This window comes from Oryzias latipes, chromosome 12 (assembly GCF_053564925.1).
Source record: "Oryzias latipes strain Hd-rR chromosome 12, Olatipes_Hd-rR_3.1".
Taxonomy (NCBI): Eukaryota; Metazoa; Chordata; class Actinopteri; order Beloniformes; family Adrianichthyidae; genus Oryzias; species Oryzias latipes.
Window position 1 is genome coordinate 32,375,050 of NC_136248.1, and position 24,445 is coordinate 32,399,494.

A 24,445-nucleotide genomic window follows, 5' to 3' on the forward strand; every position below is an offset into this window, starting at 1 on the left:
TTGTCTGGAGCGTGAATGAAGGCCTCACACTGAGATCTAAACAACTGCTGCTTGTCAGCCAGAGGTCAGACACAGAGGTCAGAGGTCAGACACAGAGGTCAGGAGAGGTTCACCAACCTGGATTCTCTCTGAGTCTGTTTCCTGGAGGAAACGTCCAGCAGCTTCCAGGAAGAAGACTAAGGCCGCATTTCCACTGCATGGTTCAAGTGACCCAATTCCGATTTTTTCCTCTTATGTGGCACAGATGGGATATGACCGGTGAACGTGGAAGCAGGACAAAAGCGCATGGATTCAGATTTTCTCAGATCGGATTCAGGCCTCATTCATATGTGGAAATAAATCGGATATGAATCGGATACGTGCGTCTGCGTGTGCCATGTAAGCAGACAAATCGGATATTCCCCAGTGAATGCGAGTCGTAGGTCAGTGACGTCAACGCAGGACACCACCCACTGAGATCACATGACTTATTAAGGTGCTTTTGTGCTGATGTTGCTGTTGGAGGACAGCTGGAGCCCCATCAGCTGTTACCTTTCAGCCTCAGGCTTCGTTATTTCCGGTCGGGTCCCGGTCGGGACGCAGACGGTAACTAATCAAACGGGACACCGTTGCTCTGGAACAGCTAGAAGCCGTTTGTTTCTTTGCTTGGATCAAACTGTTAGTACAAACTCAGAGAGAGACCATAAGCCGGCCCAGCATCCCTCCTTGTTCCTCTCCCACACATCCCCTCTCCTGCCTCATCCTGGAGCGCCACAGGCAACGCCTCCTTCCGTCGCTGCGTTGCCTCCATGACAACCACAGTCACACAAAAACACAACAAAAAGGGGAGGGTTTCGCCATGCTAAACGTTTGCCGTTTGGACCAACACGCATCTTCTAAATGTGCTTTTCTTACTGTTATGATTATTATTAAGGGCCTGCTCGCTCATAATGTTTTAAATCCGTGCGGTCAGTGCTCAGGTCTGTGGAAGGCGGAAATGCTGCTATGTAGTCCTCAGAACGTCTACGTTTGATAGTCTCAGCATTGTGTAGTGTAAATGCAAATATCGGATACGGGTCATCAAAAAAATCGGATATAGTCAGAAAAAATCAAATTTGGGCATCAAGACCTGCAGTGGAAATTCAGCCCAAGTTTCAAGGGAAACTCTAAATGCAAAGAGGTCAAGCGAGGTGACACTGTGAAGGTCAAAAGTCAAGGAGGTAAGGATGAGCAGCAGGAAGACTCAGGGCCTTCAGGGAAGCCCTCTGATGTCACCTGTCCAGGTGAATTCACGTCATCCTCCAAAAATATAAAAGTGGAGAATGACTTCAATCAAGGGCGGCTCACGTTTTTCTGCCTCCATATGTGACAGATGACAGAATGAACAGATGACTCACAGGTGAGATTACCTCTGAAAATGTTTCTGACTTTTACTCTGTAAATGAATTTAATAAAAGCCTTTATTGTGAAATCCTACAAGCTGCTTGTTCTTCTTGTGACCCGATGGTGGCGCTCTACTCTCAGTTCAGAAGCTCCTCACAGCAGAGTTCATTTTCTCCATGGTCCATAACAGAGGTGCACCTCAGGGTTCCATACAAGGACTCCTGCTCTTTACCTGATGACAGAATTCAGGTCTTCGCCTCTTTCTCCTCCAGCTTCTTGAAAAGGTCAAAGGAGGCGGAGCCAGGGAATCACCTGAGCAGCTCCTCCTTAATCTTCAGACGTCTGGTTGTTCTGACCACAAATCCCAGAAGATTCCTCTGGTTCAGTTCCGTGTCCAAATCATTATCAGCAGCTTGTCACAGGAAGTTACCTGTGACCAGGAAGTTACCTGTGCACACCTTTCCGGCTCCAAAGGGAAGCGGGTTCCTCTGCAGACGTTTTTCAGAAGGAGACGATGAAACAACCATCCTCCTCTCTTCCCTCATGACCTTTTAGATCATTTTCTTCAATGCCTTTTACAAATAGGGGGGCTTGGGACCAACCAAACACTACAAAGACTCACCTGATCTGCAGCAGTAAGATGGAGGATTTTCACAATAAAAGTGCAGCAGCTTCATAATTTAGACTTGGTAAAAAGTCGCCTGTTTGGCTGAAAACCTTTTTTTTCCTTTGACATTTCTGAAGATTCGTCCATCCGGGACGGTTCCACAGCAGACAACCTTTTTGAAAAAGTCACCTGGATTTATTTGAGAGGAAACGTCTTCTGCCTAAAAACAGTCCAGATGAACTTTTCAAACGTTTTCCATTCTTTATTTCCGTTAACACATCAAACACTTCCGTGACGTTTTCAGGACATCAGAGTCCCACCTGAGGTCTTACGGGTCAGCGGCAGGCCGCCGCCCCGGCGTCCGTGAACACAAAGAAGGCCAGGGAGAAGGCGGGAAGCTGCAGGTGGTCTGATGGAGGCAGAGGAACCCCGGCGAGCAGAGGAAGAGTTTCATCGTCCACCATCTCCAGCAGAACTCCGTTCAGCTTCACAGACCTTCAGGAAACACAGGAGTTACGGGGGGGCACACAGAACCAGAAGCTGGTCATTTGGGTTCTGCGGCTCTGTCTTGATGAAGATGATGGAAACCTTGCTCAGGTTTCTGCAAGAACATGGACCCAAACTGCTCAATCACACACAGCTGCACTGCAGTCTGAAACCCGACCAGCAGATGTCGCTGCTCCCTTCAGAGATACGGACGGGAGCTGCTGCCATCTGGTGGTGGACTGCAGAACTGCAACCCCGATCTGAACTTCCAAACGTCTGTTTGACTGGTTTATAAATGATATGGAACAAAAACAACAACTGCACCCATGAAGTAGTAAGAAAAAAACTAATAAGGAATCCTGTTGAGGTATGTTTGATAATAAAACAGCTGTGAAGCTTCATGATGGACACAGACTCACAGTCAGCTGCATTCTGGACACGAATACTCTGAACAATGAGCCAAGCCGTCCGTGAAACGGCCTTTCAGGTCTGCAGACGCTTTAGCAGCTGCAGCTGCAGAGGTGCATTTGTGTCTGCGTGAAAACGCAGGCGTCAGCGCTCTGAGCAGAAAAGCTGAAAGGCTTTCTGAGCTGCAGCCTATTCTGGCCTCCAGGATCCAACAAATGATGCCGCCGCTCAGAACGCACCCTCCCACGTGCACAGTTCACGTGCACAGTTCACTGTCAAACAAAAACGGCTGCAGCAGAGGCACCTGGATCGGAGGCCGTCCATCCCGGGACGATCGGACTGAAGGACGAACGTCTCCACCGTGCTGTTCGACACCGGAACCGGAACCTGCATCCTGACGGGCCTCGGGCTCAGGTTCATGGACATCAGAACCACGGCGCCGTCTCTGTAGCTGCAGACACACAAACAGCAGGAAGCTGAGAGCCCCTCCCCAACTTTCAGACAGTGCTTCACGAGCGGCGCCATGGGCTCGGACCCGGAGACGCTCTGGTTTAAGCTCCGCCTCCTCGTCGGTTACATCAGAAACACTCTTCATGGACAAACTCAGACGTTTAAACCAAACCAACGTTTAGGAAAAAACGGAAAGCGTCTTCGTCTCATCCTGACAGCTTCCTGTGAAGCTCAGAGTCTTCCTCTGCGTCAGCTGTTACCTCCTCCTGTTGGCGCAGTGCAGGTACGACCGGACCCGCCGACCACCTCCAGCACCAGAGACCGCGTCAACGTTCAGAACCTCTGGTCCAACCAGCCTCTTGTGAAGAACCGACAGCCAGTAATCCTGAAAGAAAACACACGTCTGTCCACAAGGGGGCAGCAGAGGACGGCGCTGCAAGACACGCCCCGAACAAGTTGGTCTGTCCCGCATCCATCAAACATCCATCCATCCATCATCCATCCATCCATCCATCCATCCATCAATTATCCATCAATCATCCATCCATCAATCATCCATCGATCCATCAATCATCCATCCATCCATCCATCATCCATCCATCAATCCGTCAATTATCCATCCATCCATCAATTATCCATCAATCATCCATCCATCCATCCATCAATCATCCATCCATCCATCATCCATCCATCCATCCATCAATCATCCATCCATCCATCAATCATCCATCCATCCATCCATCAATCATCCATCCATCCATCCATCCATCATCCATCCACCCATCCATCCATCCATCCATCCATCAATCATCCATCCATCCATCCATCCATCCATCAATCATCCATCCATCCATCAATCATCCATCCATCCATCCATCAATCATCCATCCATCAATCATCCATCCATCCATCCATCAATCATCCATCCATCCATCAATCAATCATCCATCCATCCATCCATCCATCATCCATCCATCAATCATCCATCCATCCATCAATCATCCATCCATCCATCAATCATCCATCCATCCATCAATCATCCATCCATCATCCATCCATCCATCCATCCATCCATCCATCCATCATCCATCCATCCATCCATCCATCATCCATCCATCCATCCATCCATCCATCCATCCATCCATCCATCCATCAATCATCCATCCATCCATCCATCCATCCATCAATCATCCATCCATCCATCCATCAATCATCCATCCATCCATCCATCAATCATCCATCCATCAATCATCCATCCATCCATCCATCCATCCATCCATCCATCCATCCATCCATCATCCATCCATCAATCATCCATCCATCCATCCATCCATCCATCATCCATCCATCAATCATCCATCCATCCATCCATCAATCATCCATCCATCAATCATCCATCCATCCATCCATCCATCCATCAATCATCCATCCATCAATCAATCATCCATCCATCCATCATCCATCCATCCATCCATCCATCATCCATCCATCAATCATCCATCCATCAATCATCCATCCATCCATCCATCCATCAATCATCCATCCATCAATCATCCATCCATCCATCCATCATCCATCCATCCATCCATCCATCCATCAATCATCCATCCATCCATCCATCCATCATCCATCCATCAATCATCCATCCATCCATCCATCATCCATCCATCCATCATCCATCCATCCATCCATCAACTACTTTTGTTCCTAGTTTTCCTCTTAATTTGAAATTACGAGCCAACTTCCGGGTTGAACTCTGGAGTTTTGGGTGAAGTGGTTCTGATCCGCAGTCTTCCTGCGTTCGCTGCAGCAGGTTGTCCAGGAGGATTAGAGACTCCTCCCCCTTTGACCCAGAGTTAGAGCTCAGCTTAAATCAGAGTCTGACTCCGAGGTGAAGTGGTGACTGAAGCTGCATGACCTTCAGCTGAGCTGCAGCCTCTACAAACACACCCCTCCACCCCAAACAGGAAGTCTCACAGGAAGTGGATTGAGGTCATCGTCCAGCAGGTGGTAACTTCCGGCCCCGACCAGAACCTGCCTCATCACCACGTCCAGGCCCATTCTGGCAGCCAGGCCCAGTTTGTCCAGCCACCTGCAGAGAGATGCAGACCAGAGCGAGAAGGTCCAGATCCAGTTCAGTCAGATCTGCATCCTGAAGCGGTTCAGAGTTTTCACTCTAGCAACAGTGCAGCTCTGTTCTGATGCAGAAATGGTTTGACGCTGGTCATGAGACCGGGAATTCTGGGTAATCAGTAAACTCAATCAACCACTCAGAGTAAATGCTGTCTGACAAACGTCTGTTTAGAGCATCCCAGCTGACCTTTGAACCCGTTCGCCTCCGCCTCCACTCACATGAATCCTGCAACGAAGGAGTCCGACAGCCCTGCGGCTCCGCCCCCGAACGCCGAGCTGGTCTCTCCGAGCCACACCGGCGTCCCTGGAGACGCCCTTTTCACCGTCTGTGGAGGAGGAGCAAAAACTCTGAAACACGGCGCTCCCCCCAACTAGAAAAGAACTGTCGGCGCGGAACCACCTCCAGAACTTCACCCGTCTTCACGGCCAACGAGTCCAGAACCGTGGGGTCCAGAAAATCCTCCAGAGAAGCCGCTCTGCCGTCCACGTAGTAACTAGGAGAGCAGACGGAGGTCCTCAGGGTTACGTTCTGGGGCCTCTGCTGGTCTCAGTCAGGATTTGTCTGCTAACAGTTTCAGCTTTGAAACATTTTAAACGGATCAAACAGAATAAAAACCAGAAATGGATTTTTATGATCGACTCCTGAGGATTTCTCAGGCCACTAATGCTGTAAATGAACAGACAGACTAGCTAAATGCTAACGATGTTCGGCCGACCAAGCCGGGACTCAGGTCTTTATCACCTGAAGGGTTATTCTGGACGGGGGGGGCAGACTCACTGATGCCAGGTGCAGGCGTCGATGGCCCCCCCTCCGCTCTGCAGGAAGCTGCGAACACGACAGGAAAATGGAGTCAGAACCTATTATGATAACCCCCCCCCCATGCTCTGCAGCGTCACAGCAGCCCCCACCTTTCAGGGGGACAAAGCCACTGACGTCTTTCTACAACAACAGTCCCATTTTCCCAAAAGTCCGTGAACGCAGCAAACAAAACCTTTAAGACCGACTTTGTCAGGTTCCACCGCTGCATTCCTGTAGTAGACGTTCTCACCCCCCCAGGATGTCGGCCCGGTGGTCCCGCGGCTGACCCACGTCCGGCCCAAACAGTCCGGCGTCCCGGTACAGGCTGGACTCGGACATCATCTTCCTGAGCCGGGTGAAGTCCCGGCCCAGCTGACCGCCGTCCACCCGGATCCCCGCCTTCTTCTCGAAGCTGTTTGGCTCTGAGGACACAGCGGCGAGACGGCGGTGACATCACTTCCTGCCCCGCAGAACGGCGGCATGAGAGTCGACGCGGTGGACATTTAACCTCTTCAGGCCTGAGGTCATACCCAGCTGACCCTCCGATGGTCACATGACGGCGGAGGTTCCCCATCAGAGCCGGTTTGAATGTTTGTTTGTTTGTTTATTCAACAACAAACAAACAAGAAACAGAATTATGTCTTTAAATGTTGAATAAAAACGTCTTCAGTGACCAAAGAAAAACCTTCAATGTTTAAGTTTTGGTTCATCAGTTCTCAGAAACATTACAATAAAATTAACTACTGAAATAATTCAAAGTAAATGTGAACTTTTATCGTTATTTAATGGCTTTTTATGGCTTTTTGTCCTAAATGTTTATTGTCTTTTATTTCTTGTTTTTATGGATTTTCTGTTTTAACTTTAATATTCAGAAACATTTCTTGATGCTTTTAAACTAGTTTTCTTTCTGTGTTCAGTCAGATCTGTGGATTGAGGTCTAGAGGAGGACCGGCCCGCAGACCGGCGCTGCGTACCGTTCCCCAGCTCCCAGGACATGCGGTAGCGGCGCGACTCGCAGTAGCGCAGCAGCGAAGCGGCGTTGCTGCTGTTCCAGCGGTTCTGGGCCGTCCGGAGCAGAGCGTTGAGGCCAAAGACCAGGTCCAGGCCGCAGCAGCTGCTGAAGGACTGCAGTTGGTCCACGGTGAGTTCTGGCTCGGAAACAGAACCGCGGTCAGGGGGGAGCTCTGTGGGGACGACTGCCGGACCAGCAGGACCCACCTGTGAACTGGGTCCGGCGGTACCTCCCCTGGTGCTCCTCTTTCTGCAGGAGCAGCAGCTGCTGGGTCCAGTTCTGTTTCAGGTCTCCTTCCAGCAAAGCGGGAAGCTGCACGGCGCCACAGGCCTCCTCTGCAGACAAGACATGACGTAAGCTGCTGGTTCTGGGGCTGCAGCTCTGCAGAACAGGACTGTGTACCTGCAGACGGCGCCGCAGTCAGCTGCTGGCCGCCTTTAGGGTCAAAAACCATGAAGTCCTGCCGCGTCCCCCCAAACCTCAGGAAAGCCGGACTCAGAGCTTTGGCCAAAGTCCTGATCTTCTGAGTCCTGGAGAGAAAAACCACAAGTCTGACTGCAGCGCAGGCCCCTAAACGCACCACCTGCTGCACCTAAACGCACCACCTGCTGCACCTAAACGCACCACCTGCTGCACCCGAATACACCACCTGCTGCACCTAAACGCACCACCTACTGCACCTAAACGCACCACCTGCTGCACCCGAACACACCACCTACTGCACCTAAACGTACCACCTGCTGCACCCGAATACACCACCTGCTGCACCTAAACGCACCATCTACTGCACCTAAACGCACCACCTGCTGCATTCGAACACACCACCTACTGCACCTAAACGCACCACATACTGCTCCTAAACGCACCACCTGCTGCACCCGAACACACCACCTACTGCACCTAAACGCACAACATACTGCTCCTAAACGCACCACCTGCTGCACCCGAACACACCACCTACTGCACCTAAACGCACCACCTGCTGCATTCGAACACACCACCTACTGCACCTAAACGTACCACCTGCTGCTCCTAAATGCACCACCTGCTGCACCCGAACACACCACCTACTGCACCTAAACGCACCACCTGCTGCATTCGAACACACCACCTACTGCACCTAAACGTACCACCTGCTGCTCCTAAATGCACCACCTGCTGCACCCGAACACACCACCTGCTGCACCTAAACGCACCACATACTGCTCCTAAACGCACCACCTGCTGCACCCGAGATTTATTCGAAAGGCCGAGGGAAGTGCCGTGCGCATTTCCAGATAAACTGATCAAAGAGACCATCTGGTGAGATCGACACATTTTTCCTTCTTGGGTACCCAGGAAAAGAACATTTTTTTATTTTTTACTGGTATACCAGTTTATTTTGGGGGGGGGGGGGGGGTCTTTTGGTTGGACTTATTGGACTGACAGAGGCCGCGATGCGCGTTCGCGTGGACATTTCATTGACTCTTGTATGAGCGCGCACCTGTGGAAAAAAAGAGAGAGAAAAAAGAAACTTGGTAGAAAAGAAAATTAAATTTATGTTTGGAAAATCTTACAGGTGTATTTTTGGTTTTGAATGATAATGTGATTCTGTTTAAACAGGGTTTGAAGAAACAAAAAGAACTTTTGATAGCAGACATTAGTTAAAATTAAGTAGTGTTTACCACAGTGGTGGCCAGTATGGGGACTGAATTTGTCTGCTAAATCTTGCATTTAAATTGTTACACAAAAAAAAAAAAAAAAAAAAGCCAAAAAAGGAAAAGACCTGTACAATTTTATGTTCTCATTTCTGTCAAATATAAATATACTGTAATTGTCTCCAGAGCAATATGGCTGATGATAGGCCTGACAATGTGGGTACAAATCCAGATCATTCCATGCTATGTGATCACCCCACAAGTGGCGTGGATGTCGAAGAAGATGGTCAAACGACGCAGGGTGACTCATTTGACCATAACATCAGTGAACATGAGCAGCGAGGAGGAGATGCTTGGGTCACCAGGAGGAACCCTGTGGAGGAAGTCGCCTCACTCATCAGTTCTCTTTACCTGTCAGATGATGATCAGGAAGAAAATGTCACACTTGTAGATAATAATACTTCTTATATGGATGCACCTCCTTTAATTTCTCTATATAATATCTTAGATGTTCTGGGGCAAAGAGTAACATCATTAGAAAATGATTTTAGAGACTCTGTGGAAAGTGCTCTTAACAGGGAGATTAGTGTCCGAGGTCATGTAGACAACTCTTTAGAAGTCCTTGAACAACGCATGGCGTCAATGATGCAAAAGTTTGAGCAGCAATTGGTTGAGTGTTTACATCGACGAGATGAGAAGTGGAAGGCTGAAATCCAAAGACTGAAGCGCGCCAGTCCAGCTACTATCTCCACGTCTCTCTTCACTGATGGAGCGCGGCTCCGTCACCAAAACTCCTTTCCTCCTGCGGCGGAGCCATTACGAATGAGAACTTCACAAACCCAAACTGTTTTTGATTCAGTGTCTCAGACACCCAGTTTTCCTTCCGGTTCTGGTCCATCTGCGCTAGGTGAAGTACACCTTTCTTCTACCTCAGGTCCTCAGTCAATGCACATGTTGTCTCCAACACTAGCTTTGCCAAGCAAAAGCTCTCCATTACCACTACCAGTAAACATGTCACTGAATACCACTGCTAGCCAGGTGGCAAATGCTCCAATGATGTATGCGAAACCAGCAATCCGTATGGATTTCCCATCTTTCAGTGGGTCCAGAGAAGTCGCAGAAATATTAAACTTCATTGAGCTATGTGAAACCTTCTTGGCTGTAAGGCCACTAACTGATGCTGAGCTTATAGGCACATTGTCTGGTGTTCTTAAAGGGCCCGCACATAGTTGGTGGAGTGTGGCTAAAGCTCAAGTACACAACTGGCATGAGTTTAGAGAGGCATTTCAAATTGCCTTTCTTCCGCCTGACTACCTGGCAGAAGTGGAGGAAAAACTACGAGACATGGTGCAGTTACCAGGGCAATGTCTTAGGGACTTTGCCTATGATTACCGGGCTCTATGTTTAAAATGGAAACCAGACATCAGTGAAACAGAGCTGGTGAGAAAGATTTTAAATAATTGTAATCCGCGAATTGCTGGATGTTTAAGAGGGACTGTAACCACCGTAGACCAGATGGTGAGGATAGGCACACTAGTGGAAAGGGACTGTAGTTCATCAAAAGACTACTGGGGGAAAGTTGATCAGCAGAAAGCTAGAGAAAAACCTTATAAAAAAACTCTCGACAAAAGTTCGTATAAGAAGACAGCAGATGTAGTAACCATGGTTAAACAGGGTCAGATACCTAGGTTATCTTTGCTACACGTCCCAGTGACTATTAGGGGAAAACAATGCAGGGCTGTGTTCGACACTGGTTGTACATTCACCCTTATGAGTCACAGGCTGTGGTTGGAGATAGCTCGGAGTGATGAAACCCTGAACCCATGCAATGATCAAAGCTTTGCTTTAGCTGATGGCAAAACACACTATGCCCTGGGTAAAATTTGTCTGATGTATTGCTGGCATGATGTCACCTACCCCTTAGACACTTACATCATGGCAGATGACAACCTTGCTTTCTTGCTTATATTAGGTCTTGATTTCCTCCGTAAGACCTCTACCATCATTGACCTTAGCAACCACACATATGGAACTCGTGGGTCTAAAAGCAGCACTTTCCATCCGTTTTTGTTGTCTGAAGAAAAACACCCTTCTGATGGTGTTGGTCCCAAAACCAACCTGTATGTGGCTCTTCCAATAACACACACTCTGGTTCCCTCTTTAACGTCAGACTTAAAACAACACTCCTGTTCTGAGGTCAATAGCCTGCTCAGATCCTGGACAGAACTGTGTTCAAGCCGACTAGGAAAAGCCACAGTGGAAAAACATCACATCTTCACCACTGATGACCTTCCCATTCGTTGTAAGGCCTATCGGGTCTCCCCTCACAAACGGAAGATCATAGCAGACCATGTGGACCAAATGCTGAAAGAGGGGATCATAGAGCCATCACAGTCCTCCTGGGGCGCCCCTGTGGTGCTTGTGGGGAAACCGGATGGATCTATGAGGTTCTGTGTGGACTATCGACGGCTCAATGAAAAAACACATCAAGATGCATATCCCATGCCTTTGGTACACGAGCTGCTTGAATCCCTTCATGGAGCCGCCATCTTTAGCACCCTTGACTTGAAATCAGGATATTGGCAAGTGTCCATGGCTGAAGATAGTAAGCCCAAAACTGCCGTCATCACACCAGACGGGCTTTATCAATTCAAGGTAATGCCTTTTGGACTCAAAAACGCAGGTGCAACATTCCAGCGCTTGATGGAGAAGGTGTTGGGGAACCTAAGAGGCAAGATCTGCTGTGTCTACATTGATGATGTCATTGTATTCTCCCCAACACCAGAGCAGCATTTAAGAGACCTCAACACTGTCTTTGAGAAGCTTCATCAGGCTCACCTCACCCTCAACCTAAAGAAGTGCATCTTCTTTCAAAAGGAACTCAAATTCCTGGGACATGTGGTGTCGGGTGAAGGGGTGCACGTCGATCCCGAGAAGACAGATGCAGTGACTGCATATCCAACACCCACCAATGTCAAGTCTCTGCAACGGTTCCTGGGTCTGGTTGGATGGTACCATAAGTTTATTCAACACTTTGCAGACTTGGCAGCTCCCCTGAACAGACTTAAGAGAAAAGACGTGAAGTGGGACTGGACTGAAGAGTGCCAACAGTCCTTCCAACAATTAAAAACAGCTCTGATCAATGCTCCAGTTCTTGTGCAGCCTGACTATGCTCTACCTTTTGAAGTCCACACAGATGCGAGTGAAGTCGGACTGGGAGCAGTGTTAGTTCAACCCTCCAGCAAGGGTGAACGAGTGATTGCATATGCCTCCCGAGGCCTAAAAGGAGCTGAGTGTCATTACTCTACCTCTGAAAAGGAATGTCTGTCAGTGGTTTGGGCTGTTGAAAGATGGAGACACTACCTCGAAGGAGTGCAGTTCACTGTTTTTACTGACCACGCTGCTTTGTCATGGGCGTTTAATTGTCCCAAAACTTCATCCAGACTTACCCGGTGGATTCTGCGACTTCAACAGTTTGACTTTAAGGTCCAGTATAGAAAAGGACTGCACAACATCGTGCCTGATGCACTGTCTAGGGCGGTACCAGGTACACCCTCTCCACCTGCACATGCAGCTGTCCTTACCTCCAGTTGTTCTGCTGACTTACCATCATCTCTTGATGAAATCAAAGACGCTCAGGAAAAAGACCCAGAGTTGAGTTGTCTTATCAAAGAGACGGAGACTGATGGTAGACCAGACAGGATAGGTTTTTGCATCTTACATGGTATCCTGTACCGGCGGTCACCAGTTAGGGATGGTGGCAACAAATACCAGTTGGTGGTCCCAAAAGATCTTGTCCAGGTGTTTCTGGGTTATTTCCACAACTATCCTCTGAGTGGACACCTAGGTCGCCTAAAGACTCTGTTGAGAATCCTGGAAGTGGCCTGGTGGCCGACCGTCCGCAAGGATGTATGGAACCATGTGAAAAGTTGTCAAACATGTCAGGCCTACAAACCTGAAAATAAAAAACCAGCTGGTCTTCTCCAGACAACTCGGGTGGAAGATCCCTGGGAGAAACTTGGTGTTGACCTGATGGGCCCATTTCCTAGAAGTAAAAAAGGAAACCTGTTTCTGCTGGTCATTATAGACTATTTTTCTAAATGGGTGGAGATGTTTCCCCTAAAAGATAGCAAAGCCCATCGCATCACTGCAGTCTTCAGGGATGAGATCTTCACGCGATTTGGTGTTCCTCGAGTAATTGTCTCTGACCGAGGAGCCCAATTCACAGGATATGAAATGGCTCACCTCTGCAAGACCTGGGGGGTGACCCAGACATTCACCACAAGTTTCCACCCACAATCAAACCTCACAGAGCGATCCAACCGCACCATCAAAACCATGATCGCATCCTATGTAGGAACCCAACATCAAAACTGGGATCAATGGATCAGAGAGTTTCGCTTTGCAATAAATGCTGCATACCATGAAACCACGGGAAAGTCTCCAGCAGAGCTCTTCCTGGGAAGAGCCTTGAAAGGTCCTTTGGAGCGGCTAATTACAGCAACACCATCACCGCATCAACCACGGTATACACTCATGGAAAGACAACAAAGACTGATAGAACAAGTTAAAAAGAGAGTGGAGCAATGTCAGACCAGGCAAGCCAAGTACTACAATACCCGGAGGAGAAGTGCGCAGTTCCAGCCGGGAGACTTGGTCTGGGTACGGACTCATCCACTCTCCAAAGCATCTGAACACTTCTCAGCCAAACTAGCGCCTAAATGGTCAGGGCCAGCTGTAATAATGAGAAGATTAGGACCACTAAATTACCAGATTCAGTGGAAGGACCATGATAGAAAAGTGGACACGGTTAATGTAGTCAACCTGAAGCCTTATATTTGGGTTCAGCCTCACTAAGTTTAGGGGGGGGGACTGTGACGGTGTCACATTATGACTATAGAGGAAGAAGAAAAAAAAAAAGAGAAACATTAGTTCTACCTGTGCTGGTGTATGAGGGGACTAACGTGCTTTTCTGTGAAAAAAACATGTTATCCACTGTCATTTCTGGATGTGGTCTTTGTGTTATGTTCATGGGTTTATTTATGTTATGGACGGTTCACCTGACGCACAGCGGTCCTGCCCCAAGGTTATTAAATGGGGTCGGAACAGGTGCGCAAGGGAGGGAAGAAGGAAGGTGAAAGACGCGCTGACAGCTGCCGCCGTGCTCTTCTCCCGTGACAAAAGACTTCCGAGTTATTCGCTGTTCCTTGCCTGCTGGATTTACCCCACCAACATTCTGTGGAGTCCAGATGAGTGACGGGGGAGCAGAAACCGGAGATTTATTCGAAAGGCCGAGGGAAGTGCCGTGCGCATTTCCAGATAAACTGATCAAAGAGACCATCTGGTGAGATCGACACATTTTTCCTTCTTGGGTACCCAGGAAAAGAACATTTTTTTATTTTTTACTGGTATACCAGTTTATTTTGGGGGGGGGGGGGGGTCTTTTGGTTGGACTTATTGGACTGACAGAGGCCGCGATGCGCGTTCGCGTGGACATTTCATTGACTCTTGTATGAGCGCGCACCTGTGGAAAAAAAGACAGAGAAAAAAGAAACTTGGTAGAAAAGAAAATTAAATTTATGTTTGGAAAATCTTACAGGTGTATTTTTGGTTTTGAATGATAATGTGATTCTGTTTAAACAGGGTTTGAAGAAACAAAAAGAACTTTTGATAGCAGACATTAGTTAAAATTAAGTAGTGTTTGTTACAACACCACCTGCTGCACCTAAACGCACCACCTACTGCACCTAAACGCACCACCTGCTGCACCCGAACACACCACCTACTGTACCTAAACGCACCACCTGCTGCACCTAAACCCACCACCTGCTGGTACCACGTTGTAATAATGATAAGTCGCTGATATTGATCATATTGATAGATAATGTTGCTGTCACAGGTGATTGGCTGAAACGATCTTCACCTTCCGTCTCCATTTCAGACGTGTTTGTCTGCAGTTATCAGCAGATGTTTCCATTTGAACACTGTTCTTTTTTATTCCATGTTTGACACAAACAAATGTGTCAGTATTTTTCATCTGTCTCTTATTTAAAGATTTGAATAAAGAAATACTCAGAAAAGCAGTTTTTATCTGAACCTTCTTTGTCCTCCATGTTAGAAACAGGATTTTCATAATTCTGGCTCTTCCGAGAACACATGCTGACGTCATCAGCTTCCAGTCTGACGTTTGTTTACTGATCAACATTAAAGTTTCGAGCTGGACTTAAAAGGTTGAATATTTTGTAAATTATGGAAATCTAATAAAGTTTCTTTAAAAAAACTTCAATCGCAGGAGTTTAAATTTGACTGATGTTCCTTCAACCAGAACCATCCGAACTGTTTAAACCCAAACAGAAACCTTTTCAGATCAGCTGACTCCAGGAAGGTGTTCAGGACTCTTCCTGCCGCGCGCGCGCGCCTTCCTGCTCACGCGGCAGAGTTTAGGACAGATGTTCACATTTCCTCTTTCCTTCTCTTTCACAACATCAACATCATATCTGGGCTCGGAACCATACTCTGAACCGACCCCGGCTCTGCGGGTTTACCTGAGCAGCAGCATGGAGCGCTCCTCCGCCGCCAGGCTCGCGTCGATGGTGACGGACAGGAAGCGCGGGTCCAGCCGGTGGAGCAAGGAGGACAGGTCCAGATGCAGGTCCAGAACCGGAACCCGGTCCGGAGAGCTGCCATAGGAGGAGCGGGCCCCGTGGGTCCGGAGGGAGAGGACGGAGAGGAGCAGCAGGAGCGACTTCATGACGGAGCCTGACACTTCCTGCCCCCCCACCCCCACACACCGAACCGGAACTGTCAGGAACCGGGACCGAATCAGAACCACAACCATGAGACACATCCTAAAGGGAACCGACTTCAGATAGTTCATTAAATCTGAAGAAATGTCAAGATTTTCAAAATAAAACACAATAAATACATCTAAAATTATTATAGATTTACATGTAATGTATTTATGTGTGTGTATATGGATTATTTATATCAATAACATAAATATTAAATACGATATAAAAACGAAAAAGCTTAAGCAATAATGTAATGTATAAGGAATAACTAAAAACAGAAAATATGAATATTTGAAAAATAAAGTTTAAGAAAATATTTTGAAAATCTAGAAAGAAGGTTCTAAGGCAGGGCTCGGGAACCTTTTTGGCCAAGAGAGCCATAAACGCCACATATTTTTAAATGTAATTTCGAAAGAGCCATACAATAATGTAGCGTCCCTTTCCCACACTGAGGCACGGAGACTTAACCTCTTTTAAGGTTCTTTATTCTGGTTACTGTAGACCACAACAAACGCCGTTCAATTAATTCAGCAACTCCTAAATCTCTCCCGCTGAAACGAGAGCGCTTCTCCCAACTTTATATTCACCTGCTCCCGCTGCAGTCCTCCCATTACCCTTATTCGGCCCATAGCTGAACCCCATTGGTCCAAACTCCCCAACGACAGGCTGAGCGACAGAACTGAGGGCCAATCAGATCTCTGCTTGACGCGTTCAATGAACTCCAGAACTTTTAACGCGGCCCAACAGCCATCCAACTCTGTCCGCGACAATATGTTTAAAACTAAATATACAAGTGAATGTGTGCATTTGATGTAATTTCAACATTTTTAAAGTACAATAAGTCTGTGGATTCTTTTTAATAACATTGTTATTCTGTTGCTAATAAATGATGAGTATTTCTCGTGGTAGTTTAGCTGATGGTCTAGTCTGGTTGATACGTGGTGAGTTTCTGCTTCGTTCAGGCGTTGAGACTTTAAACGTGATCATAGGCCTGAATGTTCTGTAGATGTGACAAAGACTGCTCACATGCAGACGGGGAGACAAACACACACTCACACACTGCAGTGAGTGATGGGAAGCGGGTTTTACGTTTTTACAATCCCTGCGCGATTCACCTGCTGCCTGTCCCCACAACACCTCAGCCCCCCCCCCCCCCTGCTTTCTTCCTCACACTCCCGTCCCCGCAACTGCGCGCTCTTTCTCAGAGACGGGAGCGCGCAGTTTTAGGCACGTCAATTCACAGGTTTCCAGGTGGTACAAACTCTGTGAAATAATAGATAATAGTAACTGATAGCGCTGGCGCAGATTTCTCTCTCTAAGCACCGCTACTACAGCACGCCTCTGGCATCGCATCGCGCCCGAGAAGGACTGGACTAATGATAAAAAAAAAGTATAATTAAAGATTTGTCTGCGAGCCACATGTGACCATCAAAAGAGCCATATATGGCTCGCGAGCCATGGGTTCCCGACCCCTGCTCTAAGGTTTAGTTTAGTCTGTGAATTCTATGTATTCATCATCTTTATGATTGTATGTTCACCGTATGAGACGACTTCATGCTAAATATATGAAATTGAATATTTTGAATTTGAACAACAGTGATTAAAACCGTTTTGAAATTCAAAGAATACATCAAAATTAAAGTTATACAACAGGAAATATGCAGTAAAACTAAGAAAATGTTACAAAATGTAGATATTAAACACTATGATTTATTTTTGAAAATGTGGAAAACTGAAAAGTTGTTCAGGAAAAATGACACATTAAGAGAAGCTGAACTAAATATCTGAATTATTTATTGAAGTTTTGACATTCCTGCCACGCCGCAGAGCAGAAATGATTACTGTAGTTTTAGGGGGACCCCCCAGGAAGAATCCAGGTAAACCCCCCCCCATCTGAAGTCCACTGGTGAGTGTTGAAGGTGGTGCAGGAAGCTTGTGGGTGTGGCTGGGAGCCGTGACCGGACCCCGGCGGGTCGGTCACGGCTGGGACCGCGGCGGGTCGGGGAGCGGCAGGTCGGCCGGCAGCGCCAACAGCTCGTCCACTTCCTCCTGCAGAGCTGCAGCTTTCTCACTCAGGAGCATCTGGAAAACAAACCATCAAATTCTTCGGGACAGAGCGACAGTTGGGCGTCTCCATGGAAACATCAGGCTGACACGTCTCCATTAAACGTCAGCCTGGCGTCTCCATGGAAACGTGACTGCAGGGTACTAACCTTTGATCTAAACATCATCGGTTTGGAGGATCTGACCCAGAGGGAGCGTGCTCAGACAGAGGTCCTAGAATCCCACCCTGAGGAACCCCAACCCCTCCCGTATGTGTGGATCAGCCCACTTTTCCGGTCTGTACGGATTTCAGGGTCCATCGTTTCAGCGACCAGCAGGCACTGAGCTGATGGTTTGCTGAGTCAGTGAGGTGTGGCTTTATACGTTTAAAAAGTGAAAAGATGCGGTTTAAGATGGAAAAAACCTCCAAACAGATTTTCTATCATCTATCAGGATCAGAAATTAAACCCAGATGATGCTTTTATTCTGAAAGGGCTAACCTGAAGTTTGGAGGGATTGTAGAAAAAGTGGGCCAAGGCCCTGAACTCTTACTTTGGCGGAGGCCACCATCATGGCGGCCTGCTTGGTGTACAGGTTCTCTACGGTTCTGCTGAGAACAGCCGGGTCGGCGTTGGCCAGGTGGGTCAGCGTCCTGTAGCCGGCGCTGTACAGCTGCTTGGCTCTGGCCTGGGGGGGGGGGGGGGGGGGGGGGGGGGGGGGGCAGAATGAAGGTCTGAGATGGAGACGAAGGAGCAGCTCCTCCACAAACACCTGCACACCTCCATGACTCCTGCCACCTCCATCAGGGGAACCAGCTCCGCCTTCACGCAGTACGTCAGCCGCTGAGTCAGCGCCGCCAGCAGGGAGCGGAACGGCCACAGCTCCTCCAGCTCCTGAAGCACACAGAACCGGACCAGAACCCTGGTGACTAACACACGTGCAGGAAGACCTTCTGCCGCCTTCGCTTCTCCAGGTCAAAGCGGCGAGGAGGATTTTATTTTGGCGGTCCGAGCCGCCGCTTTAAGACGTTCGCAGATGAAGGGAAGACATGAGAGCGAGGAGAGGATAACCGACGGAATCTTCGGGTCAGAAACTGACTCACGGGCCGGTACCGGTCCACAGCCTGTTTGCTTTGAACCCCCCCCCCTGAATTCTCCCATTTTCCCGGCTTTTCTGAGACAAAAGGAAAAACTTGAAGCTCTGAGGAGGACGGCTTCGGGTCAGACGGTCTGAACGGTCCCGGACCGGTTCAGGTCCAGTCTCGGTCCTGCCAGAGGCTTACCTCGGCGAAGTGCAGAGCGCAGGAGCAGAAGGCGGCGGCGGAGCTGAGCAGCGTCTGCACGAAGCCGCGGCTCAGCTGGAAGCGCTCGGCCACGCCCCACACGCTGGTCTCCTTCAGCAGACAGAGCAGCACCAGCGCCAGGTACAGCCGCTGCGCCTGCGCCGCGTCCACGCCCTGAAACACGCCTCGGTCAGACCCAAAGCCAAACACTCAAATGAAAGCGGAAGGAAGCGCCGAGCCCACCTTCTTCACCGTCTGTCCTGCCGCTTTTCTCGCCACGAAGCTCTCGGGGACGCCGATGGCGGCCGACATCTTCTGCTCGGCCGCAGACAGCGAGGTGAACTGAAGGCAGAGAGCAGCGGCTCAGCAGACGGGCGCAGAAAGCAGAGCGCCAATGCCGCTGCGGCGACACACCTGTCTGAGGTAGATCATCCAGTTGGGCGAGCACTGCGGGACCAGCTCGTACGGCGTCACCAGGTACAGCAGGTGCAGGAAGCTGCTGAGCAGCAGCCCCTCCAGGCCCGCGCTCAGGTCTTTGTAGAGGAGGTGGCAGAAGGTCAGGTCCACGCCGCCTGAGGACACGCACACCGCTCAGAAGAGCCCCGCCCCCTGTAGCAGAAACCAACCCCCCACCCGGTCTGACATCTTTCAATTTCCTCTAGAAGCTCTGCGCCAAACCCCCCCTTCAGAAAAAGAGGGTGGAACATGCCCCTCCCTCTGCAGACCCCCCCAACTGTATGATCCAGTTCCATCCAAAGAAAGGCTCAGCAGCGCCCCCTACCCACTTCCTTCTCAGTCTCTCTGCTTTTATTTTGAAAATTTAGCAGCATTTTTACTCTGTGGGCTGAAGATTATTAAAGATCTCTGTAGATCTCTGTAAATCTCTGCATCTGCAACCAATCATCTGCTCACAGGATCTTCAAACACGGTTCTGCCATCAGTCTCCACTGATGTTCTTCAGAACCAGCAGGAGTTCTGCAACTGTTGTGCACGTGCTCTGAAACGTCTCCATGGTAACGGCTGATGGTGCACGTTCTGTGTTTTAGGCTGTGATGGTGTCGATGTTCTGGCCTCAGAATCCTGCTGCTCCTGAGGACCCGAACAGCAATTCTGGACCCACCTTTGTAGGCGGCTCTGCCCAGCCGTGTGACCTGCAGCGTGGCGGCGTGGGGGTCCGCGGCGGTGATGAGGTCTTTGCTGCACAGCGTGTGGATGCAGCGCAGAACCGCGTCCTGCAGACCGCCGTCCGTGCAGAGACGCCGCTGCTGCACGCACAGCAGCGTCCCCTGCAGGAAGTCCTGCAGCTGCTGCAGCGACGCCGCCACCTGCAGACACGCATCAGAACCACAGCGGCCAATCCCAGAGCGGCAGCAGAACCTCAGCTGCATCAGCAGAAGAGGAAAGTAATCAGATTACTAACGTTGAGGCCGATGAGGGACAGGATGAGGGTCAGCAGGCCTTTGGCGTCCTCCTCCAGCAGCCTGCTGTAGCAGTTCTCCATGGGGGAACACAGCAGAACCTTGGCCTAGAACCACAGAACCGGACCGGTTCCTGTCAGGTCCGCAACAGCAGCTTTACGTTCCGTTAGAAAAGTGCCACTGGGGGGGCGCCGTTACCGCGCTGCGGTCCTTCTCCTGCAGGATGAGCACGCTCTCCCCCACAGAGTCCATCCCCGCCCGGCCGGCCCGGCCCACCATCTGCTTGTACTGGGTCCTCTTCAGGAACTCCGTGGCGACGTACGGCGAGCGCAGGATCACCCTGCAGGACGGTGACATCACACAGGGGCGGGGCCACTTGGTGAGTGTACACGGACATTCATAACCTTAATGCAGTCGTCTCTCCATAAACCCTGATCTACAGCAGCTGAATGTGGGCGGGGCTTCAGCCACACATGGGAGGGCCGTCAGAAATGTTTCCGTGTGACTCGCTCACGTTTCATGAGGAGTGACGGATGCTCACCCCGCCCACATGCCTCAGGTAAGGGCAGCTCACCTGCGGGCCGGCAGGTTGATGCCTGCCGCCAGCGTGGAGGTGCAGCCGAGGAGGCACAGCACGCCGTGAGAGAACGCCTCCTCCAGCAGCCTCCTCTCCTCGGTGGTCAACCCGCTGTGGTGGTACGCCACGCCGTACGGCACCGTCCTCCGCAGCACCGGACACATGGAGCCGCCGCCGCCGTCCTGCAGGTCCTGGAGGAGGCGGGACTTCTCAGCCTCGCGATGGCGCAGGAAGTCTCTATGAGAGCGGGCAGAGGTGGGCGGAGCTGCAGAGCAGCAGAGCAACAGGAGAAGACCGGCGGACTCACCCCTTCAGGTACTTGCAGATCATGGCGGCGACGTTCTCACAGTTCTTCTTGGTGGGACAGAAGATCAGGCAGGAGTGGGCGGGGATGACCTCGGTCACCAGGGCGATGATGTGGTCGGGGTCGGTCTTCTGCATGGAGCTGGAATACTGCAGGAGACACCTTCATTCAGGTTTCTGTAGAACCAGCCGGGTCCAGAGTGGCGCTGCTGACCCGGTTGGGGTGGGGGTCCCTGACCTTGAAAGGGAGCAGCCGCGAGAACCTGAAGCCGCTTTCCTGCGTGGGGTCGACCTCGTAGATGCTGTCATTCACTTTGACAAACTCTTTCAGCTGCACCTGGGGAGGAGGCGGGGCTTCAAAACCAGCCGGTGCTACTCAAGACTGCACAGAACCGCACAGAACCGTCACTCACGGGTCTGAAGTCGCTGCTGTAGAGTTCTGCTCGCAGAAAGGCCTGCAGGTCCTGGATGTTCCCCAGGGTGGCGCTCATCCCGATGACCTGAGTGTTTTCTGCAGAGACGGCAGCTTCAGAGCTTTCATTCAGGGAGGGGTCAAACAGCTGACGGGGGGCACTCACTGCTCAGGTGCTGAACTTTGGCCACAGTCATTTCCATCACGGCCCCCCTGCTGCCCTCCCCCAGCATGTGGAGCTGGAACAAAGGATAAATGAGTGGAGGAACCGAAGGCCTCTGAGGAGCAGGTACCACCCCCTCCCCCCTCCAGGAGACGCCTAACGTCCAGCACAGATGCTCCTCAGAAACATCTGGAGCAGCAGTGCTGACTTCTCCTCAACATGCGTCCCACATTCAGCCACCAAACCCGGTTTCACCTGAACCACCAGGTGGTCCTGTGGATCCTGGACTTCCAACTCGATCCCAGGAAGTGTCCCACAGGTTTCCTACTAGGGTTGGGCGATGTCCCTTAAATTGTCAGTTGACGATGATTGCATTCTAATCCGACCGTTGATCTCATCAAGAAATTTTGAACATGAAACCGCGGTTTATGGTGTCGACTCGCAGCGTGTGTGTGTGTGGGGGGGGGGGGGGGGGCGTGGCATCACGATGGACGATGGTATCGACCATCGGCACAACCCTATGTCCTACTCTTCATCCAGAACTCTAGTGACTGCAGAACCACCAGAACCTCCTTCAGAACCTCAACATCCTGAAGACATTTGACCCCCCCAGAGGAGGCTCAGCAGGAGGACCGTCTGCATCCGTGTTCCTTCACCTTCACCTTACTACGACCTGCACATATTTGATTATAACTCCGCCCCTTAAAGAAGGAAACTGGGTCGGTTCAGACGCCACAGCTGTAATGGCGAGGGGGCGTGTCCTACCTCGTCGACCACCAACAGCCCCAGGTTCTCCAGCCTGCCGGTCTCGATCAGCGAGTTGACCAGGCTGTGAGCCTTCTCTATGGTGGCCACGTACAGAGACGTCCTGTTCCTCCTCCTCACTGGGGGGAACCGCCCCCTGCTGCCGGCGTACTCCTCCACCAGGAAGTCCAGCTCCAGGCCCAAGCTCGCCAGCCCACGCACCTGAAACGCACACGCCGCCACTTCAGAACGGGGGAAGAGACGCTGCCGCTGATGGCGTTCATCGGACGGAGCGACCCTCATGGGGGGGTGGGGGGGTGGAGCACCTTCTCCTGAACCAGGGAGATGTAGGGTAAGACGAGGAGGCAGTCCTTCCTCCTGCACAGCAGCTCCCTGAGGATCAGGATCTCCGCCACCAGAGTCTTCCCTCCACTGGTTGGAAGGGAGTAGATGAGGTTCCTCCTCTGCTGGACGCAGTCCAGGTTCAGACACGCCTCCTGCCAGTCTGACACACACAACAGTCTTCAGTCTGACAGGAAGGCGGCGTTCCTCCTCCTGCCGCCACAGCAGAGCGTAGATGTCTGGAGGAGACGGCGCCTCACCGTATAGCTTCTGGATTCCTCTCAGTCTGTGCATCAACTCCTTCACTTTGCTGGGGAGGCCGAAGAAAGGCCCGAGGTCGGTGGTCTGGGAGGAGATGCTTTCCATGGCCTGCATGGCCACGCTGATCTCCTCCGAAACCACCGCCTTCTTCAGCACAGCCGTCCGAGGAGCAGCAGCGGGAGCCGCCGCATTCCCCAGCATGGTCCTCTTCACCAGGTCGGCCACGCTCCTCCTGCTCCTCCTCTTTGGGAGCGGCCCCTGCTCCTCCTCTGGCCTGTTGGAGCAGCGAGGGGGGGTGTCGCTCTGGTCCCCACCCTGCAGTCTGAGCTCCTCCTTAAACGGCGTCTGACCCGGGTGGTCCTGTTGTTCCGTGGCGTCCAGCTTCTGCAGCAGGGAGGTGTCCCCCAAGATGCTGTCCCCCAGGACGCTGTCCCAGTCCCCGAACAGGTCCTCGCTGTCGCTGCAGAGCTGCTGGACAAACACAGGCAGTGAGGCGCTCCTCTGCTGGGGAGACCGAGGAGCTGACTCCTGCAGAAAGTCACACATCTGTAAAACTTCATCCAACCCGGTAGGTTGTTCCTGCACGCGCCCCCCGCCCAGCATCTGTTCCCTCCTTCATCCACGCACCTCCCTCTCGGCGTCCTCAGCCATGACGTTGCTCCTGCAGGGGGAGCATGTCTGCGGACGCCCCCCCCCTGCTCTCCGGTGGGGCTTCGGGGAGTCCCGGGATCCTTTTTTTTCGCAGACCCGTTTGATTTTGACCTGGAGCCTCCCGGAACTCATCCCGGTTCGGCTGTTCCTACATAACCCAAAACGTGTTCCAACTACGATGGGAGACTTAAGCCAATCTGAACCGGGTTGGTCTGTCCTCGGACGTTAGCTAACGCCGGTGGCTACCTAAACCCTTTAGTTGACCCGAACCAAACAGAACCAAACTCTGGTTCTTTATATCTTCCGCTGAACATCTACACCACAGGTTCACGTAAACATCACGAGAAGACCTTTCATCTCAGGCCGCCTCGAACCCGGGTCAAATTCAAAACATCCAACTTAGCCGGAAGAAGAAACTTCCTCCCACACTTCCGCTTCCGTTTCCACGGAAGAGTTACATTAAAATTCTTCCGGTAAACATTCATCCAGCACACATCTCTTTCTTTAAATGCGCAACATAACTTTAACCGATCTTTTTTTCTTTTTTAATCTAAATTTAACTTT

At 50.6% G+C, this 24,445-nt stretch overlaps 2 protein-coding genes across 6 annotated transcripts; both read right to left on the bottom strand.

Annotated features, from left to right (window-relative positions):
• Nucleotides 1-2,210: 2,210 nt before the first annotated feature.
• hpse (heparanase) lies at nt 2,211-15,752 on the bottom strand. Of its 3 annotated transcripts, XM_023960889.2 has the most exons (12): nt 15,440-15,748; nt 7,660-7,787; nt 7,464-7,592; nt 7,220-7,393; nt 6,496-6,667; nt 6,225-6,272; nt 5,847-5,940; nt 5,666-5,772; nt 5,291-5,405; nt 3,574-3,698; nt 3,168-3,314; nt 2,211-2,464 (listed from the first exon to the last, which is right to left on the bottom strand). In XM_023960889.2, the coding sequence occupies exons 1-12, from the start codon at nt 15,739-15,741 to the stop codon at nt 2,305-2,307; spliced, it is 1,701 nt and encodes a 566-aa protein (XP_023816657.2). In that variant the 5' UTR covers nt 15,742-15,748; the 3' UTR covers nt 2,211-2,304. The 3 variants fall into 3 exon arrangements, with proteins under 3 accessions (XP_023816657.2, XP_023816659.2, XP_078811843.1); XM_023960891.2 differs by lacking the exon at nt 7,220-7,393 and having other exon boundaries at nt 15,440-15,749; XM_078955717.1 differs by lacking the exons at nt 7,220-7,393; nt 7,464-7,592; nt 7,660-7,787 and having other exon boundaries at nt 6,356-6,667; nt 15,440-15,752.
• A 1,710-nt stretch (nt 15,753-17,462) lies between these two features.
• On the bottom strand, nt 17,463-24,437 carry helq (helicase, POLQ like). Of its 3 annotated transcripts, none has more exons than XM_023960709.2 (18): nt 23,858-24,437; nt 23,230-23,758; nt 22,954-23,132; nt 22,649-22,849; nt 21,887-21,959; nt 21,722-21,819; nt 21,547-21,645; nt 21,313-21,458; nt 21,003-21,242; nt 20,627-20,768; nt 20,431-20,535; nt 20,131-20,335; nt 19,425-19,582; nt 19,254-19,352; nt 19,011-19,184; nt 18,508-18,621; nt 18,281-18,415; nt 17,463-17,767 (listed from the first exon to the last, which is right to left on the bottom strand). In XM_023960709.2, exons 1-18 carry the CDS (start codon nt 24,011-24,013, stop codon nt 17,663-17,665), a joined length of 2,958 nt encoding a protein of 985 aa, XP_023816477.1. In that variant the 5' UTR covers nt 24,014-24,437; the 3' UTR covers nt 17,463-17,662. The 3 variants fall into 3 exon arrangements, with proteins under 3 accessions (XP_023816477.1, XP_023816479.1, XP_023816478.1); XM_023960711.2 differs by having other exon boundaries at nt 23,230-23,698; nt 23,858-24,333; XM_023960710.2 differs by having other exon boundaries at nt 23,230-23,701; nt 23,858-24,333.
• Between the last annotated feature and the right edge of the window lie 8 nt (nt 24,438-24,445).